A 26,098-nucleotide genomic window follows, 5' to 3' on the forward strand; every position below is an offset into this window, starting at 1 on the left:
TCTATTTGCCCAGGTCACTCTTGTCTAGAATCATATAAGGTGGAGCTGAAAGGGAGATCATGGTTATCCAATGCCCTTTTGCTAGGGGAGAAACTGAAGCTCCCAGAGAAGAAATGCTAGAGGACCACCCATGCTGGTTTGCTGGACTTTCCTGGTTTGGGCACTGAATGTCTCCTGGGGGAGGGGACACCCAGCTGGCTCAGTCAGGACAGCATATGACTCTTGATCTCGGGGTTGTAAGTCTGACCCCTATACTGAGTGTAGAGAGTAATGAAAAATGAAAGTCCCTTCTGGAAGCCCCTCGGTCCCGGCAAACAGGGATGGTTGGTCATCCCGGGATGATGCAGAGCTGGGCAACTGCATCGCACAGCCAGACAGAGCTCGGGTTAAGATACAAGTGTCTCAACTCCTAATATCCAATGCTTTCCTATTCTACCATGATGTTTTGACCTGCCTACTCATGCATGTGTAATGAAGACAACAGGCTGAGCTATGGGTGCATCAGGTGTCTGCATGGAGCATGTGACAACCCTCAATATGCAGTGCCTTTTGCTTCCCCCAGGAAAATTGGAACTGACGAATCAGAAAGGGGAACAGGTCAGAGCTACTCTGCACAGGCCAGATGACCGGGCTTCCTCCGAAGCCACGAGGGCAAGGGGTGGGAGGGAGGCTCATAGGATGGGCTTAACAATCAGACAAAATGAGCTGGAATCTGGCCTCTGTGTGACCTTGGGCAAACTGCTTGACTTCTCTGAGATTGCCTTCTCTCATCATAAAGTAGAGCTAATAAAATTTGCCCCCGGGGACGGTGTGAGGTTTGCAATGAAATGAAAGCCTCATAAATCCCTTGCACACATCTGACCACCTGTATCCAACAGCCACTGGGCTTCCTGAGAAAATGCAGATTCCTGGGCCCTCCCCAGAGCTACTGAATCAGAAAAAAAGTCAGGCCAGGGCCAGAACTCTGCATTTTTGTCCCACACCCCTGCACGGTCCAGGGGCCTGTCTTCCCAGAGCGGTGGTTGCGAATGCTCTGCCCCTTGGGTTCTTTGGCTTGAGTGAGGGAACAGCAGGAGCCCCAGCCAGTGGGGATTCCCAGAGGCGTGAGTCCTGACAGCAGCCTGAGAAGGTGGCCTCTTGGCTGGCCACAGATCTTCCTGACCCCACACCTGAGCAACCTGTCCCTCATGGCACACTCTGGAGAAATGACACAATTTCCGTTGGCTTCCCCCAGGATAATTTTTCAACTAGCACAGTAACTGCAGAAAGGACTTGATTTTTTTTCTGGAAACACTGGTTCTACTTCCTTCGCTTCAGGACACACCATTAGGGCTGAGGAGTCCATGGTTCTTTCCCAGGACACTCCATTTATTCCTCTAGTAGTTTTGGCACATGGGAAGAAGTCCTAGAACATTCTCAAAAGCCTGCCAAGCTCAGTGTTCCCGGAGACTCTACCTCCTCCAGTGTATTCTTTGGAAGGCATTGGGGGCACATCCCCCTTGGTATTCACCTGGCCCTAAGCTGGTTTTTCAATGAAGAATGCAAATCTCTTGCCAACTTCTGCACAACTAGCTTTTCCATGATGCACACCATATAACACCCCATTAGGCTTGGTGCCGGGAGGGGCCCCCCACTTGTTAGCTGTCCTGGAGTTAGAATATCCATCAAACAGGGTCCCCCCACCTTCACCTGCCCCCAGCCCTCTGCATCATTAAAGTCGGTTGTCAGCTCTCCAAGTCCTGGGCAGCCCCAGGAAAAAGGTGTTTTTTCCTCTTCAAATCTCACCTCTGAGGTTGGCTCCACTTCAATTTGAAGTAATGGATTTCCTTCCAAGCTTTAAAGAAAGAAAAATAAATGTGACCCTCAGGTGAAAAGGTAGGTCTGTGTATTGTTTATCCATGTATGAAGAGTCTGAATGAGAAGCCCTCACCATCAAGGCTTTATCTCAAAATTCACTTCAACACTTGCATCTAAAATAATCCATAACCTCACCATGAAGAAGCAATGACAAGGACACTGCTTTAAAAAGATTTTCTGGACTGCTCAGGGTTCATTTTTATTGCTTTGGTTTCCACTAATCTAGCAGCTTCCTTAGAAATTGGCCTAAATGCCATGGGCAGAAGAATCCTCAGCTCTGGGTTTGCTAGGAAAGAATTAATGAGATCGCTAAAGTTCGCTTGGGTTCGGAATCCTATGGAAGAACCTTAGTGTTCGGGATTATAGGTACCTCCTGCTTTCTGAAAGCTGGCATCGTGCCACTTTGCTCTTAGGAAAGATCTACATTGGTATCTGTTTTGCTAACTAAAAGAAATTTGAAGAGGATTTTGCTTTTATGAAAAAGGGTAAAAAGTGAAATTGCATTCAGCTTATGTTTTGCAGCGAGTCGTTACAGAGGCAGCGTGCATCCAGGGCAGCCTGAGTGAGGGCATCCAAGCTCCTTCCCTAGGAGTGACCCTCAGCATCTCAGCATCCAGCCACCAGAGCTTTTACTTGTGTCTATAAGCATCTGTTTCATCTCCATTTATTCTGTGCATCCATTAGCAAGGTGTGTCCTCAGGTATCAGAAAAGCCAAGAGAGGTATTTTTTGGGGGGGTCGGGGGACACTCCTCAATTTTTTCATATAAATGAGTAATAATTGCTTCTTTGCATCACACCATTTTGGTTCATGAAAGTTCTCATAGGAATGCTCTACTTTCAGATAGTGGGGGAAAACTGCATGAGACAGGAATGGTGTGAGGCCATCAGAGGGGACACAGAGTTTGAAACTGGCATGGATCCTAACTTTGAAGAATACTATATATCACTACTGAAGGGACTAGAGCAAGTGCAGAGATATTGTGCAGAAAGGCTAAAAATGACAAGGGCCAAAAGTTAGGTACGAATTGAGTAAATGGAGTCTGATGGAAATGCCCCGGAGAGATTACTAGATGTGTTTTGAAAATTCTCCATGTTTGGGTATTATGCTGAGTGAAATAAGTCAATCGGAGAAGGACAAACAGTGTATGTTCTCATTCATTTGGGGAATATAAATAATAGTGAAAGGGAATATAAAGGAAGGGAAAAGAAATGTTGGGAAATATCAGGAAGGGAGACAGAACATAAAGACTCCTAACTCGGGGAAACGAACTAGGGGTGGTGGAAGGGGAGGAGGGCGGGTGTTGGAGGGGAATGGGTGACGGGCACTGAGGTGGACAGTTGACAGGATGAGCACTGGGTGTTTTTCTGTATGTTGGTAAATTGAACACCAATAAAAATTAATTTAAAAAAATTAAAAAAAAATTCTCCATGTTTGAGCTAGTTGGCTGTTGCCAATCACATGGCATCAGGATGTGTAGAATGAGAATGAAACAAAACTGCATTAGACAGGTGTGTATGTGCACGCATGGGTGTGCATGTGTGCACATGCACATATGTGTCCATGCACGAATGTGAGGCAGTCATGAGCTTGTGAGCTGCAGCTGTGCTAAGCGTGGGCACAAGCCAGGTGTGGGTGCTGGGGGACACAATGTGTTTGTGTGTGTGAGTACTAAGTATATGTTGAGTACCATGTGGGTATGATGGGATATGCTCTGTGCAGGGGTTGTTCTGGGTGCATGTGAGTTGGGTGTACCTCCTGGGGATGTTGGAGGCATGCCATATGTTGACAGTGTAGCTGGCTATGTACTGGGGTATGAAGGGAGTATGGGAACACATGGTATGTGATGGGCATGTGGGGTACAGTGTGTGTTAGAGGTGTTTCTGGGGGTGTGCTTTCAGAGGAGAGAGAGAGCGAGAAAGAGAGAGAGAGAGAGAGACTGTGTGTGTGTGTGTGTGTGTGTGTGTGTGTGTGTGTGGAGTGCAGTGGGGAGACAGTAACTGGGCTGCTAAAGGCAAAGAAAAGCTGGACCCAGGGGCAGAAAAGAACCACACCTGCCCCCTTCCTATTTCCCCTGGGCAAGCTCGGCAGATCCCCTTCCCACCCCTCATTTGAAGGGCCACTGCTCTCCTGACTCTGAAACCCAAAAAAACTGCCTACCCTGCAGAAAGAGCCAGTCCACTTGCTGGAGAGGCTCCTGCAGACAGGGATCCTGAGAGGCTGTAAGAATTAAAAGAAAAGGAAAGAAGGGTGGACCGCAAAGTGCTGTTTGCTTTCATATAAATGAGTTATTTACAGTACGGCTGGGGAGGCGGAATGCAACCACACAGTGACAGCTGAAATGCTGGGAACCTGATGACTTGGGGAGATCTGGGTGGAATAATGCAGCTGGAGTCCCTCCTCACGCCCAACAACAGAACAGGGAGCCCTCCTCTGCTTGCATCAAGGCGTGATGATGGTAGCCTGGCGATTAAATTATTTCCTTCTGTGAAGAGTTAGTGCCCATCACTTTGTGCATGTTTAAGCAGATCGCAGGCATTTCGCTGGCACTCCCCGACTGCCATTTAATAACCTGGGGTTCGTCTTACACAAATTGTAGAATTGGTTTATGTGCAGCCAAGAAATGATCCGGAGCTAGATGTCGGCACAATATCCCCAGCAAATTGCTGCTCTTTTGATTTCACAGATGTACCATTTGGGTCTTTAACAAAATCCATAACACGGGTCAGAAAGGATGGAGTAGTTAGGGGAGCCCAAAGAATAACCAAGTAGGCAAAAATGGGAAGAGTTGGGAAACTGGTTGAATCGAAATCAAGTCCCTAGCATGCCTCACACTCTGGCCACAACCAAAGAAGTTAAGTCAAGGAAGGTGGTTTCACTTGGGTGCAGAGAACAGACCACCTGGAAAGAGAGGATGCTAACAATGCCACATCCTAAGACACTCATTGCAGTGTTATTTATGACAGTGAAATATGGGAAGATATGAGATCTGGCAATAAGGAAATGGTTAAGGACAGTTTTCTACATCAATAATGATATTTTACAGCCATTAAAAACAGTATCTATAAAGGGTCTGGAATAATACAAAAAATGAGATGTTATAGCTTTCCAGGATAACAAGGCAGGCTGGAAACTGCATAGATCATGAATCATATGTATGTAAAACAGGAATAGAAAGAGCACACATCAAAGTTCTAAGAGTGGTACAATTGTGAGTGATTATTTTTCCCTTCTTTTTTTTTTTTTCTAGAAGAGTCCACATTTTCCAAAATTAGCTTATATTATTCTTATCATGGTATAAACCAGAGGTAAGCAACCTTGGTCTGTAAACAGATAGGAAACATTCTGGACTTTGCAGGCCATCTGGTCTCTGTTGCCACTACTCAGTTCTGCTGTTGTACTTTGTTTTATTTTTATTTTTATTTTTTTTATTGGAGTTCAATTTGCCAACATATAGCATAACACCCAGTGCTCATCCCATCAAGTGCCCCCTTCAGTGCCCATCACCCAGTCACCCCCACCCCCCGCCACCTAGCTTTCTACCACCCCTTGTTCGTTTCCTAGAGTTAGGAGTCTCTCATGTTCTGTCTCCCTCTCTGATATATCCCACTCATTTTCTCTCCTTTCCCCTTTATTCCCTTTCACTATTTTTTATATTCCCCAAATGAATGAGACCATATAATGTTTGTCCTTCTCTGATTGACTTATTTCACTCAGCATAATACCCTCTAGTTCCATCCACCTCAAAGCAAATGGTGGGTATTTGTAATTTCTAATGGCTGAGTAATATTCCATTGTATACATAGAACACATCTTCTTTATCCATTCATCTTTTGATGGACACCGAGGCTCCTTCCACAGTTTGGCTATTGTGGACTTTGAAACCCACAATAGACAGTATGTTGTAGCAAATGCACATGGCTGTGTTCCAATAAAACTTTATTTAAAAAAAAAAAACAGGCGGCAAACTGGATTTGTCCCATAGTCTATAGTTTGCTGATCCCTAGCATAACCCTAAATCATGCTTTTTATGCTTGCACAATTTGTGCAAGATGAACCCCAATTATGCTTTTTAAAGTGGGGGGGGCAATGATGTAGAATAACTGTTCTTTCATTAAGCTCTAGCTATTGCAGAAAATTATCTTCCTGATTATAGAAGAGCCTGGGCATCCCTAAGGAAATGGTCCAGCCCCTGGAAATCAGACTTGACAAGCAAGGCCAGGACATGAAGCAGAGCTGACTTACTCCAGTATCCCACCCCATCAATTTCAGGAAAATAAAGACAGAAGACAGTGACCCTGACTGGGCTGAAGGCCCAGGACAGGGGAGGGAGGTTTCCATTCCACTTACATTGGATTTGAGGTCACTGGATGCAGGATGACCTGGGGTGCCCGGGTTGGCGTCTCTGGAACCGGCACAACATCTGAGAGGCAGACATGAGACAGTCAGAAACCCAATGTGGGGTCCGCAGCCTCCCCCAAGAACCTGGTTCCTGGGAGATGGAGTAGCTAGTAACTTTACAAAACATCACAGGTCCTTGGGGCTGACCATCCCCTTTCCCTTCCTCCATCGCTTGAACTTTTCCTGCTCAGACACAGAAGGGTTCTAAGATGACACAAAACACCCCCCTGTTGACTAGAGGGTGGCCAGTACCCTCAGCCTCTGACCAGAAGCACCCTGGTCACCTCCAAATCACCCCCTACTCCTGAGTTCTCTTTGGGATGGTGAGGCCACTTGGTTTTATGGCCCCCAGTGCCCCACTCAGGCCCTCTGACTACCTCTCCCTTACCCCCTCTCTCCCTCTGCACCCCTCCTCACCCTGGCCCATCCCTCTACTGCTGACCACCTTCTCAGGCCTTTCTGTTTGCCTTGGGATCTCCCAACCTCTCCTCTTCCACCTCCACGTCCCACTATGATCCTGGGGATCTGGCGGTTCCACTGCCACCCTCTCTCTAAGCTTGACCACCCCGAGAGCCTTGCTTTCATCCATTCCAGCAACACATGTCCCTCAGCAGGCTTGCTCAGGACTCACCTGGGAAGATGAACTGCTGCTTGTATTTGTAGTAGTGGGATGCTTGCAAAAACAATGAAAACAGCAAAGTCAGTGCTGCCCTGGGGGCTGTCCCTTCAAATAACAAATCTGGTCCCACAGCGATCATGTGAGTTCCCTGCCCACTCTTGAGGGTTTCCAGATTTCTGCAGACACCCTAAATGACAAGGGACTGGGAGGATATATAAAGGAACCAGAGCTCTATACATCCAATGCCAACCCTCTCACTTAAAGCCCCCTGAAAACAGAGCATCTCAACTCGGAGGGTCACCCAGAGCACAGTCCCATTTTTGTTAACTGCATAGGGACACACACACACACACACACACACACACACAGAGAGAGAGAGAGAGAGAAAAAGTCTGTGATTTGCCAGAGTGATTACAGAAGCTTTCAAAAAATCCTTTCTAACACAATGAAATATTCTCATGTCTGTGAAGATGTCTACTATCAAAAAGACAAGAGAGAAGTACTGGCGAGGGTGTGGAGAAAGTGTGTAGGGCATGGTTGGTGGGAATGCAAACCGGTACAGTCACTGTGGATAAAAGTTTGGAGGGTCCTCAAACAATTAAAATCATTATGTGTTGTGTGCCTTAAACTTATACAATGTTATATGTCAAGTATATTTCAATAAAATTAGAAAAAATATGCATTTCCTGTGTCTTCCAAATTTTCTACCTTGAGCATCATATTAGCTTTCCTGCTGCTGGTGTAACAAATTGCCACACACTTGGTAGCTTAAAACAACTTCTTATAGTTCTAGAGATCACAAGTATGGAATAAGTCACAAGGGGCTAAAATCAAGGTGTCAGCAGGGCTGGTTCTTTCTGGAAGCTCCAGAGGAGAATCTGCTCCTTGTCTTTTCCAGCTGCTAGAGCCTACATTTCTTGGCCCAGAGTCCATCACTCCAGTCCTGACATCACCTCCTGCTGTCTCTGGCCTTCTTGGCTCCCTCTTGTAAGGACCCCTATGGTTACATTTAGGATCCATCTGGATAATCCAGGGGAATCTCCCCACCTAAGGATCCTTAACTTATTCACATCTGCAAAGTAAAGTCACAGATAAAAATAACATATTCACAGATTCTGGGATTAGAGCCTAGCCATCTTTGGGGTACCGTGATCCTGCCTACCACGAGCATGAGCTGGTCTCTATATTTAGGGACAAAAGAAATGTCCTCAACTTGATGCTGCTTTCCCTACAATTCATTTAACTTTCAGTCCACTCAAAAGAGGCCAACTGCTCCGGACATCCCTGAGATTTCTAATGTTACCAGTTCCTCCAGTGGGGTCAAGAGGTATCATGGGCAGTGGGGGAGGTCACACAGAGCTTCATCTCCCTGGACAGAGGAAGTGAGCAGGAGTGGGGTCAGATAGGAGTCTGAATTGGTGACTATGCTTCTAGAAACAACTTTGTTACCTCCAGGGACAACCTACAACTGCACGTTGACTCACCAAGAATTCACACGGTGGTTGACAAACCATGGCCCACGGGCCAAATCTGTACCATCAGCTGTTTTTGTACATAAAGTTTTATTGGAAGACAGGCTCACATTCATTCAGTGGCATGCTGTCTTTGGCTCCCGTTGTGCTACAACGTCAGAGGTATTTGCCACAATGGAGGGGATACAGCCCACAAAGTCTAAAATGTTACTATCAGGCCCATTATAGAAAATTTGGTGACTTCAGGGCTAAAGCAAAGAGGAGCTGCACAGCAGGAGTAGGAGGCTGATCCTAGAGGGTCGAATCCTTGCTCTTCCTTCGGCTGTTTGTAAAAGCTTCAGCAACTGTCTCCTGAGTCTCAGTTTCCATGTGTGTAAAATGGAGATAATAACAGTCTCTCCCAACCAGGGCTGAGATTATCATTACATGAGATCACAGTGCGTAGAAACGCTGAATAAGCATTAGCCGCAACGAATAAGCCAGTATCTTTCTAAGCTCTGTTAATAACCAGACAAGAATGACTTATAATTAAGAGAAAATCAATTTCAAAGAGCGAAGTCATTAGCTGCCTCTGAGGTTGGAACTGATTTATAAACTCCCCCAGGACAGAGAACAAACCTTGGTATCTCAGGATCCCAAGGGCCCTTGGACCAGTGGGTGCACAACTCATGTTTGTGGAATTAATCTACTCTCTTGTAGTCTCTTCTAGCACAGCGGTCCCCAGATATCCCAGATAGTTGGAATCCAAACGGATGCATTTTCTGATTCGGCAAAATGAGGTGCCGGGGATGAGAAGCAATTCATTCGAAGTCCAGGGCAGAGCTTTAAAAGAAAACCAACCCCCAAGATTTCAAGGACCTTCTTCTGTTAGATAACTTAGGCTTTTTCATTGCACACAGTCAACAAGGGGCTAAAATTAAAAAGGAAGAACCACCCGGGGTTCTCAAGAGGCTTAGCTGATCTCTTCCCTCCCCAAGTGGGACGGGATTCGGTGTCTGCAGAAAAGGCTAGCTGGCAGTGATATTCTTATACAGAGCAGCAGCTGGGGGAGGGAGCAAGCACTACTCTGAAAATGGACAGGTGTCAGGCACAGGGACAGTGGCAAACGTCTCCACGCACAGAGCCCCCCTCCCTCTTCGACCGCTCTGCATGCTGGAGAACTGCTCACTCTTGATGACTGCAAAGGAGAGAGTGGCCAGAGAGGAGTCAAGGCGTCACTGTGAGCCCTGTCCTTGCTGCCAACAGACACCAGCAAGGAGCCGCTCCAACAGGAAGCCAATGAACCTGAGTGGCCTGTTCAGGAAAGCTGAGTGGCTCCCCGCTCTCTGGAACTGAAGAGGACTTGGGAACTGAGAGGCTGCAGGTGGCCAGAGGCCAGAGGGATAAGCAGACCACTTTGAAGGCACTTCTACTCTGAAGCCCTTCTTCCTCCCCTCCTTCCCCAAGGCCTCCCCCCAAAGCAGCCTGGATGGTTTTCTGGAAGGAAGGATCTAGAAGGAAGAATGGAGGAGAAGTCATCTCTTGCCCTCACCTCTTAGATAAAATCCAGATTGCTGTCATGCTTGCAAGGCCCTTCCAGGCCTCTTCCCTGCACCTCTGAGTCTTGCCTGGTGCTGTTTCCCCTTATTCATGGCACTCAGGTCATAGGGACATTTTTTTCTGCTGTTTCCTGGGGCAGGGACTTTGCACATGCTCTGCTCCCTCTACTGGTCAACTCTCCCCCATCTTCGGAACTCAGCCACTGCTGACCCTTCAACCTAAACTTGCTCTCCTCTCGAATTTGCTGTAGGGCTGCTCTGATGCTATGCTTTTCCCGTCAAAGTACTTGTCGTAACTTATTTGAGGTGTATGTCTGCGTGGCTAACCCATCTCTCTCACTAAGCCATAGACTCCGTGAGAACAGGGACGGTGGCAGGTAGAATAATATCACTCTACCCGAGAGGTCCACATCCTAATCCCTGGACACTGTGACTACGTCCCCTTCCATGACAAAAGGGCCTTTGCAGGTATGATTCAGTTAAGGGTCATGAGACAGGGTGGTTATCCTGGATCCTCTGGGTGGGCCCCAAATGTAATCACATAAGTCCTTATGAGAGGGAGGAGGATGGCTCAGAGTCAGGGAGAGAATCAGATATGTGAAATCAGTGATAGAAATAGGGGTGAGAGTGGTGTGGAGCTCTGTGCAAATGGATGCAGAAAGCCACGAGAGGCTGGGAAAAGGCGAGGAAGTCGATTCTTTCCTAGCACTTCCCAGAGGAAACAGCTCTGCGGACACCTTGATGTTTAGCCTGGTGAAACTGACTTTGGACTTGTGACCTCCATCACCATAAGATAATAAACTGGGGCTGTTTAAAGCCACTAAGCTTGTGGTGATTTGTTACAGCAGCCACTGGAAACTCATACTGGGCAGTCCCGGTTTGTGTACTGCTCTATCCCTACTGCCTCGTGTAGTAATGGTACAAAGTAGATGCTCAGTAAATATGTGCTATGGAAATAGATGGATGAATGCAGTCTGAGGGCTAGGGGATGACTTGAAGACAGAAGACTGCAGCCCTGGGCAGTTCAAGAATCTCAAGTCATTCGTTGATTCATTCAATCACTCCCTTATTTAAAAAAAACAAAAACAAAAACAAAAAAACATCTCATTAGTGCCTTTGGCAGTAGGCAACATGCTGGGTTTCAGGTATAGAGGCATGAATGAAGCAGACATGTTTCTTTGTCTCATGGAGCTGACAATTCTTATTGTCATGAGGACATGAACACTAAAGTTAATAAATGAACAAGTTCATGGCAGGGAAGGGGGAGCACTGTTGAGGATTAAGAGGGAATCAGGGCAGAGTGAGGGGAGGTTGAAGGTTTTGAAAGGAGGAAACACCCACTTGCCACTTGCCATGTCAAACACACCCACATGATTTGGAAGTGAGTAGCAGAGAACAAGGAGGTCAATCACAAACCCTACCAAGCCTGTGTCTGATGCACTTGGTTTTCCAACTAAAAACCCTCCTTTCCTATGTCATGAGGTTAACAAGTGAGTCAAATGTCTGTTCCCCCTACAAACCCTTTTGCAAAAGAATGTTCTAGATCAGTCCATGTTGGAGACATTGTTATACCTAGGCATTAGCTGGAACAGTCTTTAGAAAACTCAATATCTGGCAGGGAACCATGGTCAGAGCTGCCTCTCCCATCAGCAAAGGCTCACAGTCAAGAGTGTGACAAGTGACTAGGACTTTATGTGAACAGGACAGGCACTTGTCATCCTGAGAGAATTTTGCTAAAATCTTCTAAGTCAAGAGAGAAGGTTTGGCAGCTCATCGGGATGGTCCTATTTTGCTTTCCATTTCAATATTGCATTTTACCATTATTATTCAATTATAAAACTGGTGCATGCTCCTTGGTATTCTATACATTGTAGCAATGCATAAAATAAAATTATTCTTCTTAGAAACACCTGCCATGAAGTTCTTGCAGACTTTTTTTGTGCATGTATAAATACACAAGTTTATATATACACACATATAAACATACAACTATATATAATTGTTTTAGAATAGTAGGATGTTATTATACCAACAGCTTTGCAAATTACTTACTTTCCCACTTAAAATGACATTGTGGATATCTTTCATGTCAGGATAGCTACAAGAAGTCACCCCATTCTTTTTAAGGGAGGCTGAATATTTGATTATGCAGATATATTACAGTGTATCAGGGCCTCTTGATTGCCAACCATTCCCCACTTGGGTTGAGTCCAGATTTTCCACTATTGCAATGAAATCCTTACATACAGATCCCTGCGCCCTACGCAAGCATATCTGTATATAAAGTCTTAGAAGTGATATTGCTGGTCTAAGGAATGTACATATAAAACTTTGACAGACAATGCAAAATTACCTTCTCAATGGGTGATTCAATTCCTACTCCCAATACCAGAGTATATGAAGATTTCATCTTTATTTCCATAATTCTGATTAGGCCCATATTAACCAGTAGTAATGGTGAAAATGCCAAAAATGGTAGCCATGGTCGTTTTGTTTTTGTTTTTGTTTTTGTGAGAGAGAGAGAGAGAGAGAGAGAGAGAGAGAGAGTGAAGGGCAGAGGGAGAGGGAGAGAGAGAATCTCAAGCAGGCTCCACGCCTAGCATGGAGCCTGATGTGGGGCTCAATCTTACGACCCTGAGATCATGACCTGAGTGGAAATCAAGAGTTGAATGCTCAACCAACTGAGCCACCCAGGCAACTCAGCATTTGTTAAGATCTTCAATGAGACAGGCACTCTGCTCAGCTCTGTACGTGTATGACGAGGTTTAGTCCTTCAATGATTCTATGAAGTAGATACTATTATTATTTCCATTTTACAGATGAGGAAGCAGAGGCACAGAGTGGTAACAGATTGGCTCAGTATGATGCAGGTATTAAGTAGTAGGGCTGGCATTTGAACCCAAGCAGCCCAGCTCCAGAGTGGATACTCTTAATACTGTTTTAAAGTACCCTCGCTCAGAGGATCCCTTGGCCCACTCCCCAAATGTCACAGTCATGAGATGCTCTGGACTGGATGCAGATCCACTGGCAGGCTACCAGCAAATCAGCAAGGACTCCTCAGAGACCGGACCGAAGGAATGAAGAAGCTCAGGGAAACAGTGATCACTCCTGGTTAGCTGGGTCTCTTGTCTACAGATGCCAGCAGAGTCTTTTAGGGACAGAAAGAGCCACAGCTCTTTCTGGTTCTCCCTTAAGAGATCCTTTCTCAGCCCCTAGCCCTTACACAAGCAGCAAACAATTTCAGGGAAAATACCCTGAAGTCAGTGTCTGGGGTGTGGTGGAGTAGCTCTAAGAAAGCACCCAGACCCACTACCCTCCAGGTTTGGGGGGTCATGAAGTACCAACTGGTCTTTCTTCCATTCACCCCCTTCCAGTGAAGTAGGAATGGACCACCCTGGGGTGGCACTGGGAGCTCTCTATCTGTGGACATAGAGGACAATTTTGGCCTAATTGACTCAGGGAAGCACACACAGAGATGCTTCCAGCTGCTGACTCATGTTATGGTCCTTGGTGGCTGCCAAGTGAGTGGCCTTCACACCAAATAGATATAAGACTGTCTTAAGCTTGAACTTAACAAAAAAATCTCAGTTTTGCCAAGACTTCAAAATGTGCCCTACTCCTATGGACACAGCCCAGATCAAAACAGTGTGGGCAGGTGACAGCTTGTCCTTAAATCCAGTAGCTGTATCGGGATGTTGCCTCGGTGTGGGAGTGGGCTTCCACCTGCCTACCAGCCATGCCCTCATGGCTGATTAGGCTTGGAAGTGTGACCTGTGACTGAGGACCAGGAATTCCTCCCCCTGCATGAAGCTCCCTGGCTCAGGTGAAATCAGCCCCCAGATCAGCACCATTCAGTGGAATTTTCTGTCATGAAAAAAATGTTCTGTAGCCACACCGTCCAATATAGCAGCCATCAGCCATAAGTGGCTATTGAGTAATCAAAATGCAGCTAATGTGACTGAGGAATTAACATTTTAATTATATTTAAATTTAATTCATTTAAATTTACATAGCAACATGTGCTATGGGCACCATATTGAGTGACACAGCTCTAGATTCCGGTTCCCATTGACCAAGCCAGACCTCATTCCACCAGTCTCCTTCCTGACATCAGCTGTGGGGCTGAAAATATGGCCAAGATGGAAAGTCCTTAGAGTTCTAGAAGAGGAAGTGGACTGGGCTAGACCTCAGAAGAGATGGGAACACTCTTAGATCCAGTTCACCTGAGCAGAGGAAGATCTCTTAAGTCTAATGACAAAGGAGGCTCAGCAGCCAAACATCTCGTGAGTGGCTTCTCCAGCATTGCATAGCCCCGTGCATGGTTGCAGGTTAGCAGCCAGATGCCCTGGAATTTGTGAGCCAGGAGAACCGTTTGGATCCTCTCATTCATCTGTACCCTTTCTGAGGTGGGGAAGCTGAAGTCAGAGGTCAGGTGGCATGAACAGGATAGAACTGGATACTGAATCCAGGACTCCAGCTGCTCATTCAGTGCCCTATCCTGACATCTGGAGTAAGACTCTGTCTAAATGCAGCCCTGCATCAGGATCCTGATGCCAGTTTCAAGCTATTTAGCTCATGAGACCACTGCCAGCTCGAATGCATGTCCAACGCTTAGTTGGAGACACTGAGTTGCTATTGACCAAAAGTCCCTTTACCTCTCTGAGCCTCAGTGTCCTCATCTGTAAAATGGAGCGGAGAAGACTTATTTTGTGGCTAAACTAAAGATCAAATATGGTAATATGTGGTGATTCCCTGCACATGGGAAAGCTCAACTGCATGTCTTCAACCTGTTGACTGCCCTGGACACGGCTCTGGTTCGAACCCAATCCCTCCCGCCTCGGCGACTCCCCAGGTGCAGAGGTACCTGGCAGGTTGAAGTTCTTCTGCTGCCTCATGCACTGCGGGGAAGGGTGCAGGGGAGAAGGCGGTGTGGCGCTGGGAGGGAGCGGGGGTGCTGGCGAGGAGGGTGTGGAGGACGTGGTGGATGAGGGATTGCTGCTAGAGTCTGGCTGGTAAGGGACAGGGATGTGGTCCTGCAGAAAGAAAACAGGGCAGGGGCCAGGGGTAGGCAGAGAAGCAGAGACACAGCAGTGAGAGAGAGCAAGGAGGAAGGAACCCCCTGCCCAGCATCCTTAGCCCCCCTCCCCTCAGCCACGACCCTTCCCATGTCCCACCTGTTTCATCATCCCCACCTGCCAGCTGGTTTGCATCCAGCTGTGGAAGGAACAGTTTCTGGCATCAATTTCCTGTCCACTGTCTGGACTCCAGAGCAAAAGGTTACCACATAATGAAAAGCCACATAGGTGACAGCCATGCTCCCTGTGCCTTTTGATTTTGGAAAGTCCCACGCCGAGGTGCCCAGAGTGCTCTTCCCATCATAGCACTTCTCCTCCCGAGTGTTTATTAAAGAATCAACAGCCTGACAGCTCAAGAGAGAGAGTGAGTGTGAGCCTTCGGCTTCTTCCCTCACATATCATTTGGAGTGGGCCCTGCCTCGCCTGGACCTCAAACCTGCTCTAAGCAAACACAAAGACAGATCCATGTGTGCACCCTCAGGACAGACCCGGTGGCGGTGGCATCAGGAGCAGTGTTGTGGCTTGAATAGAGTTCCCTAAAGGATCTGCCCATTGGGAAACTCAGAATGACCTTATTTGGAAAAAGGTCCTTGCAGATGGAAATAAAGATCTCAGGAGATCATTGTGGATTAAGGTGGGCCCTAAATCCAATATCAAGTGTCCCTACAAGAAATGGGAAATGAGAGACACACACAGAGGAAAAGGCTATGTGAAGACAGAGGTAGAGATTAGACTGCTGCATCTATAAACCAAGGAATGACTAGGATGGCCAGAGCCACCAGAGGTTAGGAAAGACGCATGGAGCTGATACTCTCTCAGAGCCCCACAAGGAACCCACCCCACTGACACCTTGATTTCAAACTCCTGGCCTCCAGAACTTTGAAAGAAATAATATCTGCTACTTTAGCTACCCAGTTCGTGGTCATTTGTTACGGCAGCCCCAGGAAACTCATACCAGCAGCAACCCGAGTCAGGCAAGCACAGATTCAAATCCTGCAACCACCTCCTCCCTCTACGTCCTGGACAAAATGCCTAACCTCTCCATCCTTCAGTTGTGCTCACTGTAAAATGAGAATAATACCAGCAAACCTCCACATTCTGTAAGAGGGATTCCTGCCTCTCGAAGCCAACAGAACCAAGTGTTTTCAGAGGCAACATAATCTGTCCACACACAAGACAGTGGTCCCTTGGTCCCCGCATTACTCAGAGGTCCATCACTCTGACCTGCTCCGGGTGCCTGAGGACTCCATTATTTAACAACAGGTGTATTTACCTGCCAAATTCCAGAGTCAGCATAAAAACACCAACCAGCATAGGAGGGCAAGGGGGAATGGGAAATGGACATTTTCCATCTAGATGCCCAATGGGTGCCTGTGCTACACGTATCACCCTCCCAGGACCCGCTCACCCCCACTACCTCCAAGTAAGCCACTTCACTTCTGTGAGTTTCAGTCTCTCCTAGTCCCTCATGGGGGCTAAGAACATCCATGTGCTGGGTCTGCTTTGAAGTTTAGATGAGGTTATGGATGGACCTATAGCCCTCGCGTTGGGCCGAGGCACTTTGCTGTCAATAAATGGTAGCAATTACGTTGATGACATAATTTGCTATTAAGGTTTTTTTATTTGAGGTAAGTGCAGATTCACATGAGTTTTAGGAAGTGACAGAGGTCTTGTGCATACTTAGCCAGTTTTCTCTGATGATTACATCTTGCAAAATTATAGCACAGTATCACAATGCAGACTCTGAGTTGACATAGTCAAGATACAGAACTTTTCTACCACCACAGGGATCCTGCACGTGGCCCTTTTATAGCTATCCCCATTTCCCTCTCTTTCCTTGCATCTCTTCCTCCCATCTTTAACACTAGACACCACTAATCTATTCTCCACTTCTATAATTCTGTCATTTCAAGAATGCTACACAAATGGAATCATACAGTAGGTAACTTTCTGGATTGGCTTTTTTTTTCCCCAGAAGAATTCGCTGGAGATACATCCAAGCTGTTGTGTGTATCAAGTTTGTTCCTTTTTATTTTTTTAAAGATTTAATTTATTTATACATGAGAGAAACCTAGATAGAGGCAGAGATATAGGCAGAGGGAGAAGCAGGCTCCCCATGGGGAACCTGATGTGGGATTCGATCCCAGGACCCTGGGATCATGATCTGAACCAAAGGCAGACACTCAGCCACTGAGCCCCCCAGGTACCCCAAGTTTCTTCCTTTTGATCGTTGAGTAGTATTCCATGACATGGATGTACCACCGTGTGTCTGACTATTCACTCATTGAAGGACAGCTAGGTTGTTTTCCCTTCGTGGCTACTGTGGATAAAGTTGCTCTATGAACATTCTTGTACAGGTTTCATATGAACAATAGTATTTATTTCTCCAGGATAAATACCCAGGAGTGCAGTTTCTGAACAGCATGGTAATTGAATTGCATATTTAATTTTTAAAGAAAATGCAAGAATTGTTCTTTGGAGTGACTATGCCATTTTATACAACACTGTATGAGTGATTGATTTTCTCTGCATCCTAGCCAGTATTTGGAGTTGTCACTGTGGTTTATTTTAGCCATTCTGATAGGAATGTAGTGATATTTCACTGTGGTTTCAATTTGCATTTTCCTAATGGTGAATGATATTGAACATCTTTTCATGGTTTACTTGCCATCTGTATATCCTTTTTGGTCTTGATTACTGTTAACTATATAATAAGCTTTGAAATTGGGCAAACTGATTCCTCCCACTTCATTCTTCTCCAAAATTGTTTTTAGCTATTCTAGTTCCTTTGCCTTTTCATATAACATTTAGAATGATCTTGTCTTTATCTATAAAAAAAATCTTGCTGGAAAAAAAAATCTTGCTGGGATTTTGATAGGAATTAGGTATCAATTTTTGGCAGAGCTGACATCTTAACTATGCTGCATCTTCCAATCCATGAATATGGTATGTTTATTTGCTTCCAAATTAGAAAATAGGAACAGCGGTTTATGTCTTTTGCCAATTTTGAGATGTTTTTGCCCATTATTTCTTGCAGAACTTTTTAGCTCTGCCCTCTTTCTCTTCTCACAGGACTCTAATGACACCAACACCATGCCTTTTATTGTTGTCCCAAAGATCCCTGAGGCTCTACTCATTTTTTTTTCAGTCTACTTCCTTTCTGTTACCAGACAGTGTACTTTCTACTGCTCTATCTTCAATCCCACATATTCTTTCCTCTGCCCCTCCATTCTGTCATCGAGTCTCTCCACTATTTAATTTTAATTACTGCATTTCCTAGTTATATGTTCTAAAATTTTCATATGGTTCTCCTTTATATCTTCTTTTTATCTGCTGAGACTTTCGACTTCTTTGCAGTGATCTATTTTTTCATTTGTTTCAAGACTGTTCATAATTACTTATTGAAACATTTTTATGATGACTGCTCTAACAATCTTTGTCAGAGAATTCCAAAATCTCACTCATCTCATCTATTGATTGTCTCTTTTCATTCAGTTTGAGATCTTTCTGGATCTTGGTGTGATGAGTGATTTTTCACTGAAGCCTGGACATCTGGGTATTAGGGTGTGAGACTCTGAGTCTTATTCAAACCTTCGGCTTTAGGGGCACCTGGGTGGCTCAGTGGTTGAGCATCTGCCTGTGGCTCAGTTTATGATCTTGGGATATTGGGATTGAGTCCCACATCAGGCTCCTCATAGGGATCCTGCTTCTCCCTCTGCCTATGTCTCTGCCTCTCTCTGTGTGTCTCTCATGAATAAATAAATAAAATCTTAAAAATAAATAAATCTTCGGCTTTAGCTGGCTTCCTGTGACACTGCCCTAGCAGGGAAGAGGATGTGTGCTGTCTTGTTATTGCTGGGTAAGGGCCGATGCCTAGGCTCTCTGCCTCTATTGGCCTGGCCACTGAGGATAGGAGGATTTCTAATTGTTGCTGGGTGGGGGTAGGAATTCCAGCTCCTTCATAAGCCTCCTCTGATACACTCTTGTTGGGAGAAGTAGGAGTGCCTCATTACTACTCCCCATGGAGCCTCCACTGATACCAGGGATGGGGAATAGCTTCACTAAAGGTGGGTGGTAGTAAATGTCCTGACTCTCCATCAGGCCTCGGCTGACCCTACCTCATCAGGTGGGGGTGCTGCATTACTGCTGGATGAGGGGGCTCACAGTCCTCAACACAAACCAGGCTACTTCACATCTTCAAGACTTGGGACATGCTCTTATTCCTACTAGGAATATCTGTCTAGTCCTAGTCTGCCTAGAAGACACAGCTTACCTTTCCTATCTTCTGAGAAGCTCCCCTAACCCCTGATCCACCCAGTAAAGCACATCATTCGCTCTGAAAGCTACCTCTGCATTACTCCCTCAGCTTCAGCTATTGCTTCTACCTCGTCACTTCTCAGTCTACTTGTTTGTCTCATTCTCATTCTCATTCTCTAGGCTGGGAGCTCCCTATTCTCAGCACTTAGAAATATGCCACAGTGTGGTCCTTCCATAAATATGTGCTAGATTAAGGAAAACAAGAAAGAAGGGAGAGAAAGGGTTGGATGGATGAAGAGAAGGAGAGAGGGAGGGAGGTTTGAAAAGATCTATCTCCTCCTCCTAGACTGTGTCCTATTCATCTAGGAATCTGCAGAACTTAGCACAGAAATAAAAATGTAAAAGGTAGTAATAAGTGCTATATGAATGAGTGAATTAATGAAAAAGAAGGAGAACTGGAAGGAGAGGGAAAGGGAGGAAAGGGAGGGAATTGTGTTTATAGAGGAAGGAATGATCTCTACCTCTTTGATGGTAGGAATTAGGTCTTTCTAATCTGTGTAGCTCAGGGCTGCTGTAAATATACAGAATCATCCCAAGAGAGCGCTGCATAGGTACCTACATTCCTTGGCCAAATTGCTACAACAGGAGGGGAAATTCCTTCTGCAGGTCAGACCCAGAGCTACAGCCCAACGGGACCAGCAACTGGAGGTTGCATTCCATTGAGAGGAACCTCACACTCTATCAGATCATTCCAGGAAGGGCTGGTGGCATAAATCCTCTTTCTGAGCCCAGCTGAGATGCAGAAGTATCCTTCAGAGACCTCCCAGTCCAACCCCTTATTCTGTAAACAGGGAGACTGAGACTTGGAGAGCAGGGAATGACTTGCTAGAGTCATACAGAGAGTTGTGACCCAGGTCCTAACCTCCAGCCCAGCAGCAGAAAAACAAGATAGTGCCAAGTCACAAGAAATCCACATCTGACTCTGGGAAGGAAACAGAAGCATGCTCATCTCCCAGGTCCCCACTCCACTCAGTTGTGTACTGGTCTGGATGTGGTGGTGATGATAACTGCCTCTCTCATGGACTTTTCCTGAGGAAACTGTCCCTACCCTCTAACCCAATAGATTGTGCTGAACAGGTAGTCCTAAACAATCACCCTTGTCTTGTGACTTCCACAGCTCATACCCAACACAGGACCACAGGTCAGAATGAGATTGCAGCTGGCCCATGACTATGACATGGAATGAAAAGATGAATTGGCCAACAGGAAAAAGGGCAAACAGCATTAGGAGCACAGCAGAGAGGAAATGAGGTTCAAAGAGAACAGAAAGAGCTACAACAGGCCAGAAAACAAATAAGCCGAGGTGATGAAGAATAGGAACTATATGGTGGCAGAAGCAATGGCATGGAGAGAGGGAGGTAGAGGATGAGGAAACCAGTCAACAGTAACAGCTTAGAGCAGACCCACAAAGAGTAGCTGAGTCATGGTTCTGATGGAAGAACAGGATAATGATCCATGGTCTTGTGGCAGGTCCAGGGAGCTGGCCCCAGCGCAAGACCAATTGGAAAGGGCATGCCTGCATGCAGCTGTCTCAAATAGCAGCACCGGAGCAGGCAGGTCTTCAGCCTTGGACACCACTGCACATGGGGTTTTGATGCCTTGATGTGGAAGCATAAGTGTTATAGACTGGCCCCTGAGTTGCTGGCAGATGCTGCTGTTTCCCCTCCTCCTCCTCCTCCTCCTCCTCCTGTTCCTCTTCCCCTCCCCATTCTGTCTCTTTGTTACTGAGTATCCAGTGGCGGACTAAACCCTTCACACGTGTCATTGCATCTAATCCTTTCCACAATCCCAATCACGTCTGCTATCGTACTGTCCTTTTTATGGGGATTGGGTTGGGAAGGGGGGGATACCAAGGCAGAGAGAGCTTGCTGTGACCACTCAGGTGAAGGAACAAAGTTCCAAGCCCAGGCCTTTCTAACTCCCAAATGCACCCTCTTTAACTATTCTGTTGGGAGAAAAGCTAAGGCTTTCCGTGAACCTGGATTGACTGAGCCAGACAGGAGAGGAGACAGAGCAATGAAAAGGAAGTCTTCAGACCAAATTGGCTCAGAAATCTATTGCACTAACCACATCATTGCCTGACAAAAAGAATCTGTGTGAAGCCAGTGAGAAGAGAAAGAGAGGAAAAAATAACCCAGCCCTGTGATAGATCCTGTCCACCTTCAAGTCAAAGCTGCTTTCTAAATAGAGGTTAATTTATTTCTCTTATCAAATTCTCCTGCTGGCAGACAAGCAGAACCATGTCATAGTCACTGATCTATCTGACCTGTGTTTCTGTCCCATCTGATTGAGAGGCTCACTGTGCCGGCAAAGCCAGAGGGGAAGGTCTCGAGATGGCTCTGAGCAACCCACCCCCTAAGATGTCACAAAGAAAAGAATGGGTTATAGACACACACAGTTACTTCTCAGGAGCTGTACCATTTGAGCCCCCTAAGCACCCCCAGAGGTGGGGATCCCTTCTTCTAGAGATATCTATGTATCTTTTGCATATAACAAAGAAAAAGTGGACCCAGCCTGACATTTGGATTGGAAGCCCAACATTGAACCTGATAGTGGTATCTAGAATTTCCTGGGCACTTACTATGTGCCAGGAACCATATTAAGTGTTTTTATGTTAATTATCTCATTTCATTCCCAAAACAACTCTCTGAGGTTGATGCTCTTATTAGCCACCATGAATACTTTATTTTTTATTTTTTAATGATTTTATTTATTTAAAAAGAGAGAGAGAGAGAGAGAGACTACAAGCAGGGGAAAGACAGAGGGAGACAGAGGGAGAAATAAGCAGACTTTCCGATGAGGAGGAAGCTTGATGTGGGGCTTGATCCCAGGACCCTGGGATCAGGACCTGAGCTAAAAGGGCAGATGCTTAACCAACTGAGCCACCCAGGTGCCCCTGCCATGGGCACTTTAAAACATGGCCTCAAACTCCTTGGACTCCTCCCATTGACAGGTGGTATCTATGCCTGCCTCTTCCCCTTGAATCTGAGTAGGAGCATGAGAGCCTCTATCAGTACAGTATACATATACCAACCCTTGGCTAGTGACAAATCAAGACAATACACTGGCTTTTATAATGCTAGGTTATAAAATCCCATGCAACTTTCACCTTGTTGGCTAAAACACTTGCTCTTTGAGCCCTGACTGGCCTTGTAAGAGACCCAACTACCCTGAAACTGCTATATTCTGAGGAAGCCCAAACCATAAGGCAAGTCCACATGCAGATGCTCCCACTGAGTCTCTGCTGAACCCTGCCCCGTGCACTCCCAGTCCAGACACCACACAGGTGAGTGAAGAAGGCTCTAGATCAGGGGTTGGCAAACTTTTTCTTGACATGACCAAATAGTAAATATTTTAGGCTTTGTGAACCATGTGTCTCTATTAGAACCACTCAATTCCCAATTGTAGTGTGAAAGCAGCCATAGACAATATGGGTGTGGCTCATTCCAATATAACTTTATTCACAAAAGTGGGTGCAGGTGCTGAGCTGGTCAGGCCTATAAACCACAGTTTGCCAATCTCTGTTCTAGAAGAATCTAGCCCCAGCGGTGTGAGTTTTCCCTATTGAGTCCCTGAACATCATGGAGTAGAGCTCAACCAGACCCACCGTACCCTGTCCTAATTCCTGACCCACAGACTCCATGAGCATAATGAAAAGGCTGTGGTACACCAGAAAGTTTGAGGTACTTTGTCGTGCAGTGCTGGATAACCAGAACATACCCATTTCACATACAGGAAAACTGAAGCCAAGAAAGATGAATGGCTTGCCCAGAGTCTCACTGCTAATAAGTAGGAAAAGCCAAGGTTGATGGCAAGGTTTGCCTGACTGCAGAGGCCAAGCTCTCTACTGCTGAGATGATGCCACAAGGAGCCAGATGGTGAATGGCTGACAGCCAGTAGTAAAAACGGTGGGTGATAGTGCATGAGAGAAAGAACATATGTGCTTTGGTGGGGAGGCATGCAAAGAGTGATCAGGGATGGAGGGAGGGACCAAATTACGCTGGGCCTTGCAGGCTGCAGTAAGGAGCTTGATCTGCTTTCCAAATGCAGTAGAAAGCCACTGGATGGTTTTTAAGCAGAGGGGGACGGGATTCAAATAATGTTCATTAGGAATCACTCTGGCTACTACGTGGAGGGTGGGTTGGGGAGGGGGCAATGCTCTCTCCAGCCTTATGCAGAGAAGCAAGATTGAGCCTTGCCAGGGAGAGGTCACTCAGCCATTGTAATGCTCACCTGGGTCCTGAACACAGGTGGTGACTTCCCACATGCTAGAGTTGATCGACACTTTACTCACCTTCAACACAATACATGAAAGCACTGGAGACTTTGAGAAATCACCTGTTGGCATTTGCAGCCTTTGCCTCCTACTGTCACAGTAGGCTGCAAGTCTCCCCGGGATAGTTCTGGTGCTGTCTGACCAACAGACCAAACACAGGATGTGGAAATCACCCTGGAAATTTCCACGCCATGGTGGAGAGAAAGATGCACAGAGAAGCTCACTGCTGACCACCATGTGAGGACCAGCCACAAGCCAACCAAACTGGCTGAGGCTCAGAGCTTTGGGCCCCCTCCAGCCTGTATCCATCACTGAGCCTCCAGCAGGAGCTCAGAAATAGACGCCCCATCCCTCGGTGGTCCGATTCAAAAGATGTGTCAGCCCAGAACCATCTGCGAAGTTCATCATGGCAGATGGCGAAACATCTCACAGAGCAAAGAGGGCAGATCTGGTCCACTAAGGAATCTACTCAGGCTCTCCTGCTATATCCCCACTGCCTCTCCTTGAAAGACTCATTCATTCTCATTTTTATGTGCCCTCTCTCTAAATTAGACAGATTTCTGGCACACTGACTCTTCCTGTGATGGCTGGATATCCCCCAAGCTTAGCTTGACACAAACAACACAGAACTAGGACACCCCAAGTGGACTGGGAGGCAAAGGATCCCAGAGCCAGCCATGCAAGCTCCCCCACCCTGTCTTCCTGCCCCTCCCAGGCAGTGGGCAATCCCAGCATGCCCCAACCCAGCAGGACCCCAGCCTCACCTTGCTGATTTTGTTGGTTTTGGGGAGTGTCTGACTGATGTGCAGGTCCGAATACCGGGGTGGCTTTCGTAGAGGGTTGTTGATGTCACATGGGACGGACTCTGTTCGGACTAACCTTGCTGGATCCGTAGGGGTAAAAACAGCAATTTGGGAGTTTAAGTACTACTTTGATTTTATACGGTTATGCCAGGAGAACAGAGCTGGGACCCTACCCCGACGGTCTCCCCACCCCGTCCCAGGACAGAAAGGGAATTCTCTAAAAATGATAGCCCTTGTGTCACGGTAGTAAGATCCAGTGTTCTCCGTGGGTTCTAAAATTCTTATATTCTCAACAAATGACTCGTCAATTAGAAATTTTCATCATAACACTGAAGCTATCCGGCTGTTTTCAATACCATAATTGTTTCACACTGGCATTCATTTCAGACTTGACTCTCCCTTGAAATACAAGAGGTTCCTCTTGATTCCTTAAGGTCTGCAGTCAATGGACAAGTTCAGAATGACTACCTTTCCCCAGCCCCCATAGAACTCTTGTGTTGGGATCCTCCTTCACTGCTTGTGGGATTTTTCAGGCTGTCCAACCACTGGGCTCCTGAAGGGAAGGCTTAGTATTCCAGACCTCCTCTCAGTGCCATCCCTGAAGCCACACAAAAAGCTGGGCTCATAGCTAATGCTAAATAAATGCTTCCTGATCCAAACCACATCATCCAAGCTCCTCTTCCTGTTACTCCTCTGTTATTATCTTATCAGGACCACAGGGAGGGGCACATTGAGAAACTCAAATTCAAATTCGATGCCTGGCAGTGTTACTCATTAACTGGTTTTTTTTTTGCGGGGGAGAGCAGGACTGGGGTGTTAGTGGAAAAGTTAAAGCTTTGCACTGACCCAGGGATTTACTTTCTCTGTTTAGCCTGAGTTACCATCTCCATGGAAACCAACTATATTTTAAACTTCCTATCAACAAGGGTGGAGGGCGAAGGGGAAGCAAGAAGCTGGTGGACTTCTGGAAAGAGCCATTGCTTTCGCCTGTACAGGCACCTGCTGCCTTGGGGCGAAGAGGACATGTCCAGGAAGGTGGGTGGACAAGCAGAGGGAGCCCCTCTTTAGATGTCAGCCTCTGAGAGTGGGTCACCTTGCAGCAGGCTGGTTCTGGTCTCCACATGGGAGTTGGGCTCCAGCAGAGTCCACTATGGAGAAGAATTTCCCCAATGAATCTGACTCAAGGGTTCAAGAGTTGTGAGAATTCAGGTTTCAAAATGGCCTCATTGACTGTATAAAGTTGTGCAAGGAACAGATGGTTCTTAATTAAGGATGTGGGTGGGAAGGGGCAAGAGGGCCGATGACTTTTCCTTATTTGCAATTTCCTCTCCTTGTGGAGATAAGCAATGCAAAGATCATTGAAAACCAATGGCCCATCAGCTTCGGAACATATCTTAGGACTTTTGGCACCAATTGGCAAAAAGTCTTTACATTTCCCTTGGGTTCATTCTAAAACAGGGCAGATTCCTCAGAGCCTAGGCCAGGGGAGCTGTGAGGGACACAGCAGGGATGAGGAGGGACTCTGTCTCAGATCAGCAGGTTGCATATTGCAACATCGACTCCATGGCTCCATCCAACCTACAGATAGGGTGACAGGGAATTGGCCAGCAAAAATTTTAAAACTTTTAATAAGTTGTTAGCATCTTAATACAACTATCTGGGCTTTCCTTTGAACCATGAGAAAAATACAGAGCAGGTGAGCAGCCCAACGATGGGCTTCCATCGTTGCTGGAGTGACTGT

At 46.3% G+C, this 26,098-nt stretch overlaps 1 protein-coding gene across 2 annotated transcripts in view; it reads right to left on the reverse strand.

Moving 5' to 3' along the window:
* The window catches only part of KSR2 (kinase suppressor of ras 2), a 408,105-nt gene that overhangs the window by 59,103 nt on the left and 322,904 nt on the right, over positions 1 to 26,098 (reverse strand). For both annotated transcript variants that reach the window (XM_072722940.1, XM_072722941.1), the window contains exons 9-13: positions 24,319 to 24,437; positions 14,751 to 14,919; positions 6,889 to 6,930; positions 6,207 to 6,279; positions 1,786 to 1,834 (exon numbers count right to left, since the gene is read on the reverse strand). In XM_072722940.1, coding sequence (XP_072579041.1) covers positions 1,786 to 1,834; positions 6,207 to 6,279; positions 6,889 to 6,930; positions 14,751 to 14,919; positions 24,319 to 24,437 — 452 coding nt within the window. The remainder of the gene's footprint in view (positions 1 to 1,785; positions 1,835 to 6,206; positions 6,280 to 6,888; positions 6,931 to 14,750; positions 14,920 to 24,318; positions 24,438 to 26,098) is intronic.

The sequence above is a fragment of the Vulpes vulpes genome, chromosome 10 (assembly GCF_048418805.1).
Source record: "Vulpes vulpes isolate BD-2025 chromosome 10, VulVul3, whole genome shotgun sequence".
NCBI classification, from domain to species: domain Eukaryota; kingdom Metazoa; phylum Chordata; class Mammalia; order Carnivora; family Canidae; genus Vulpes; species Vulpes vulpes.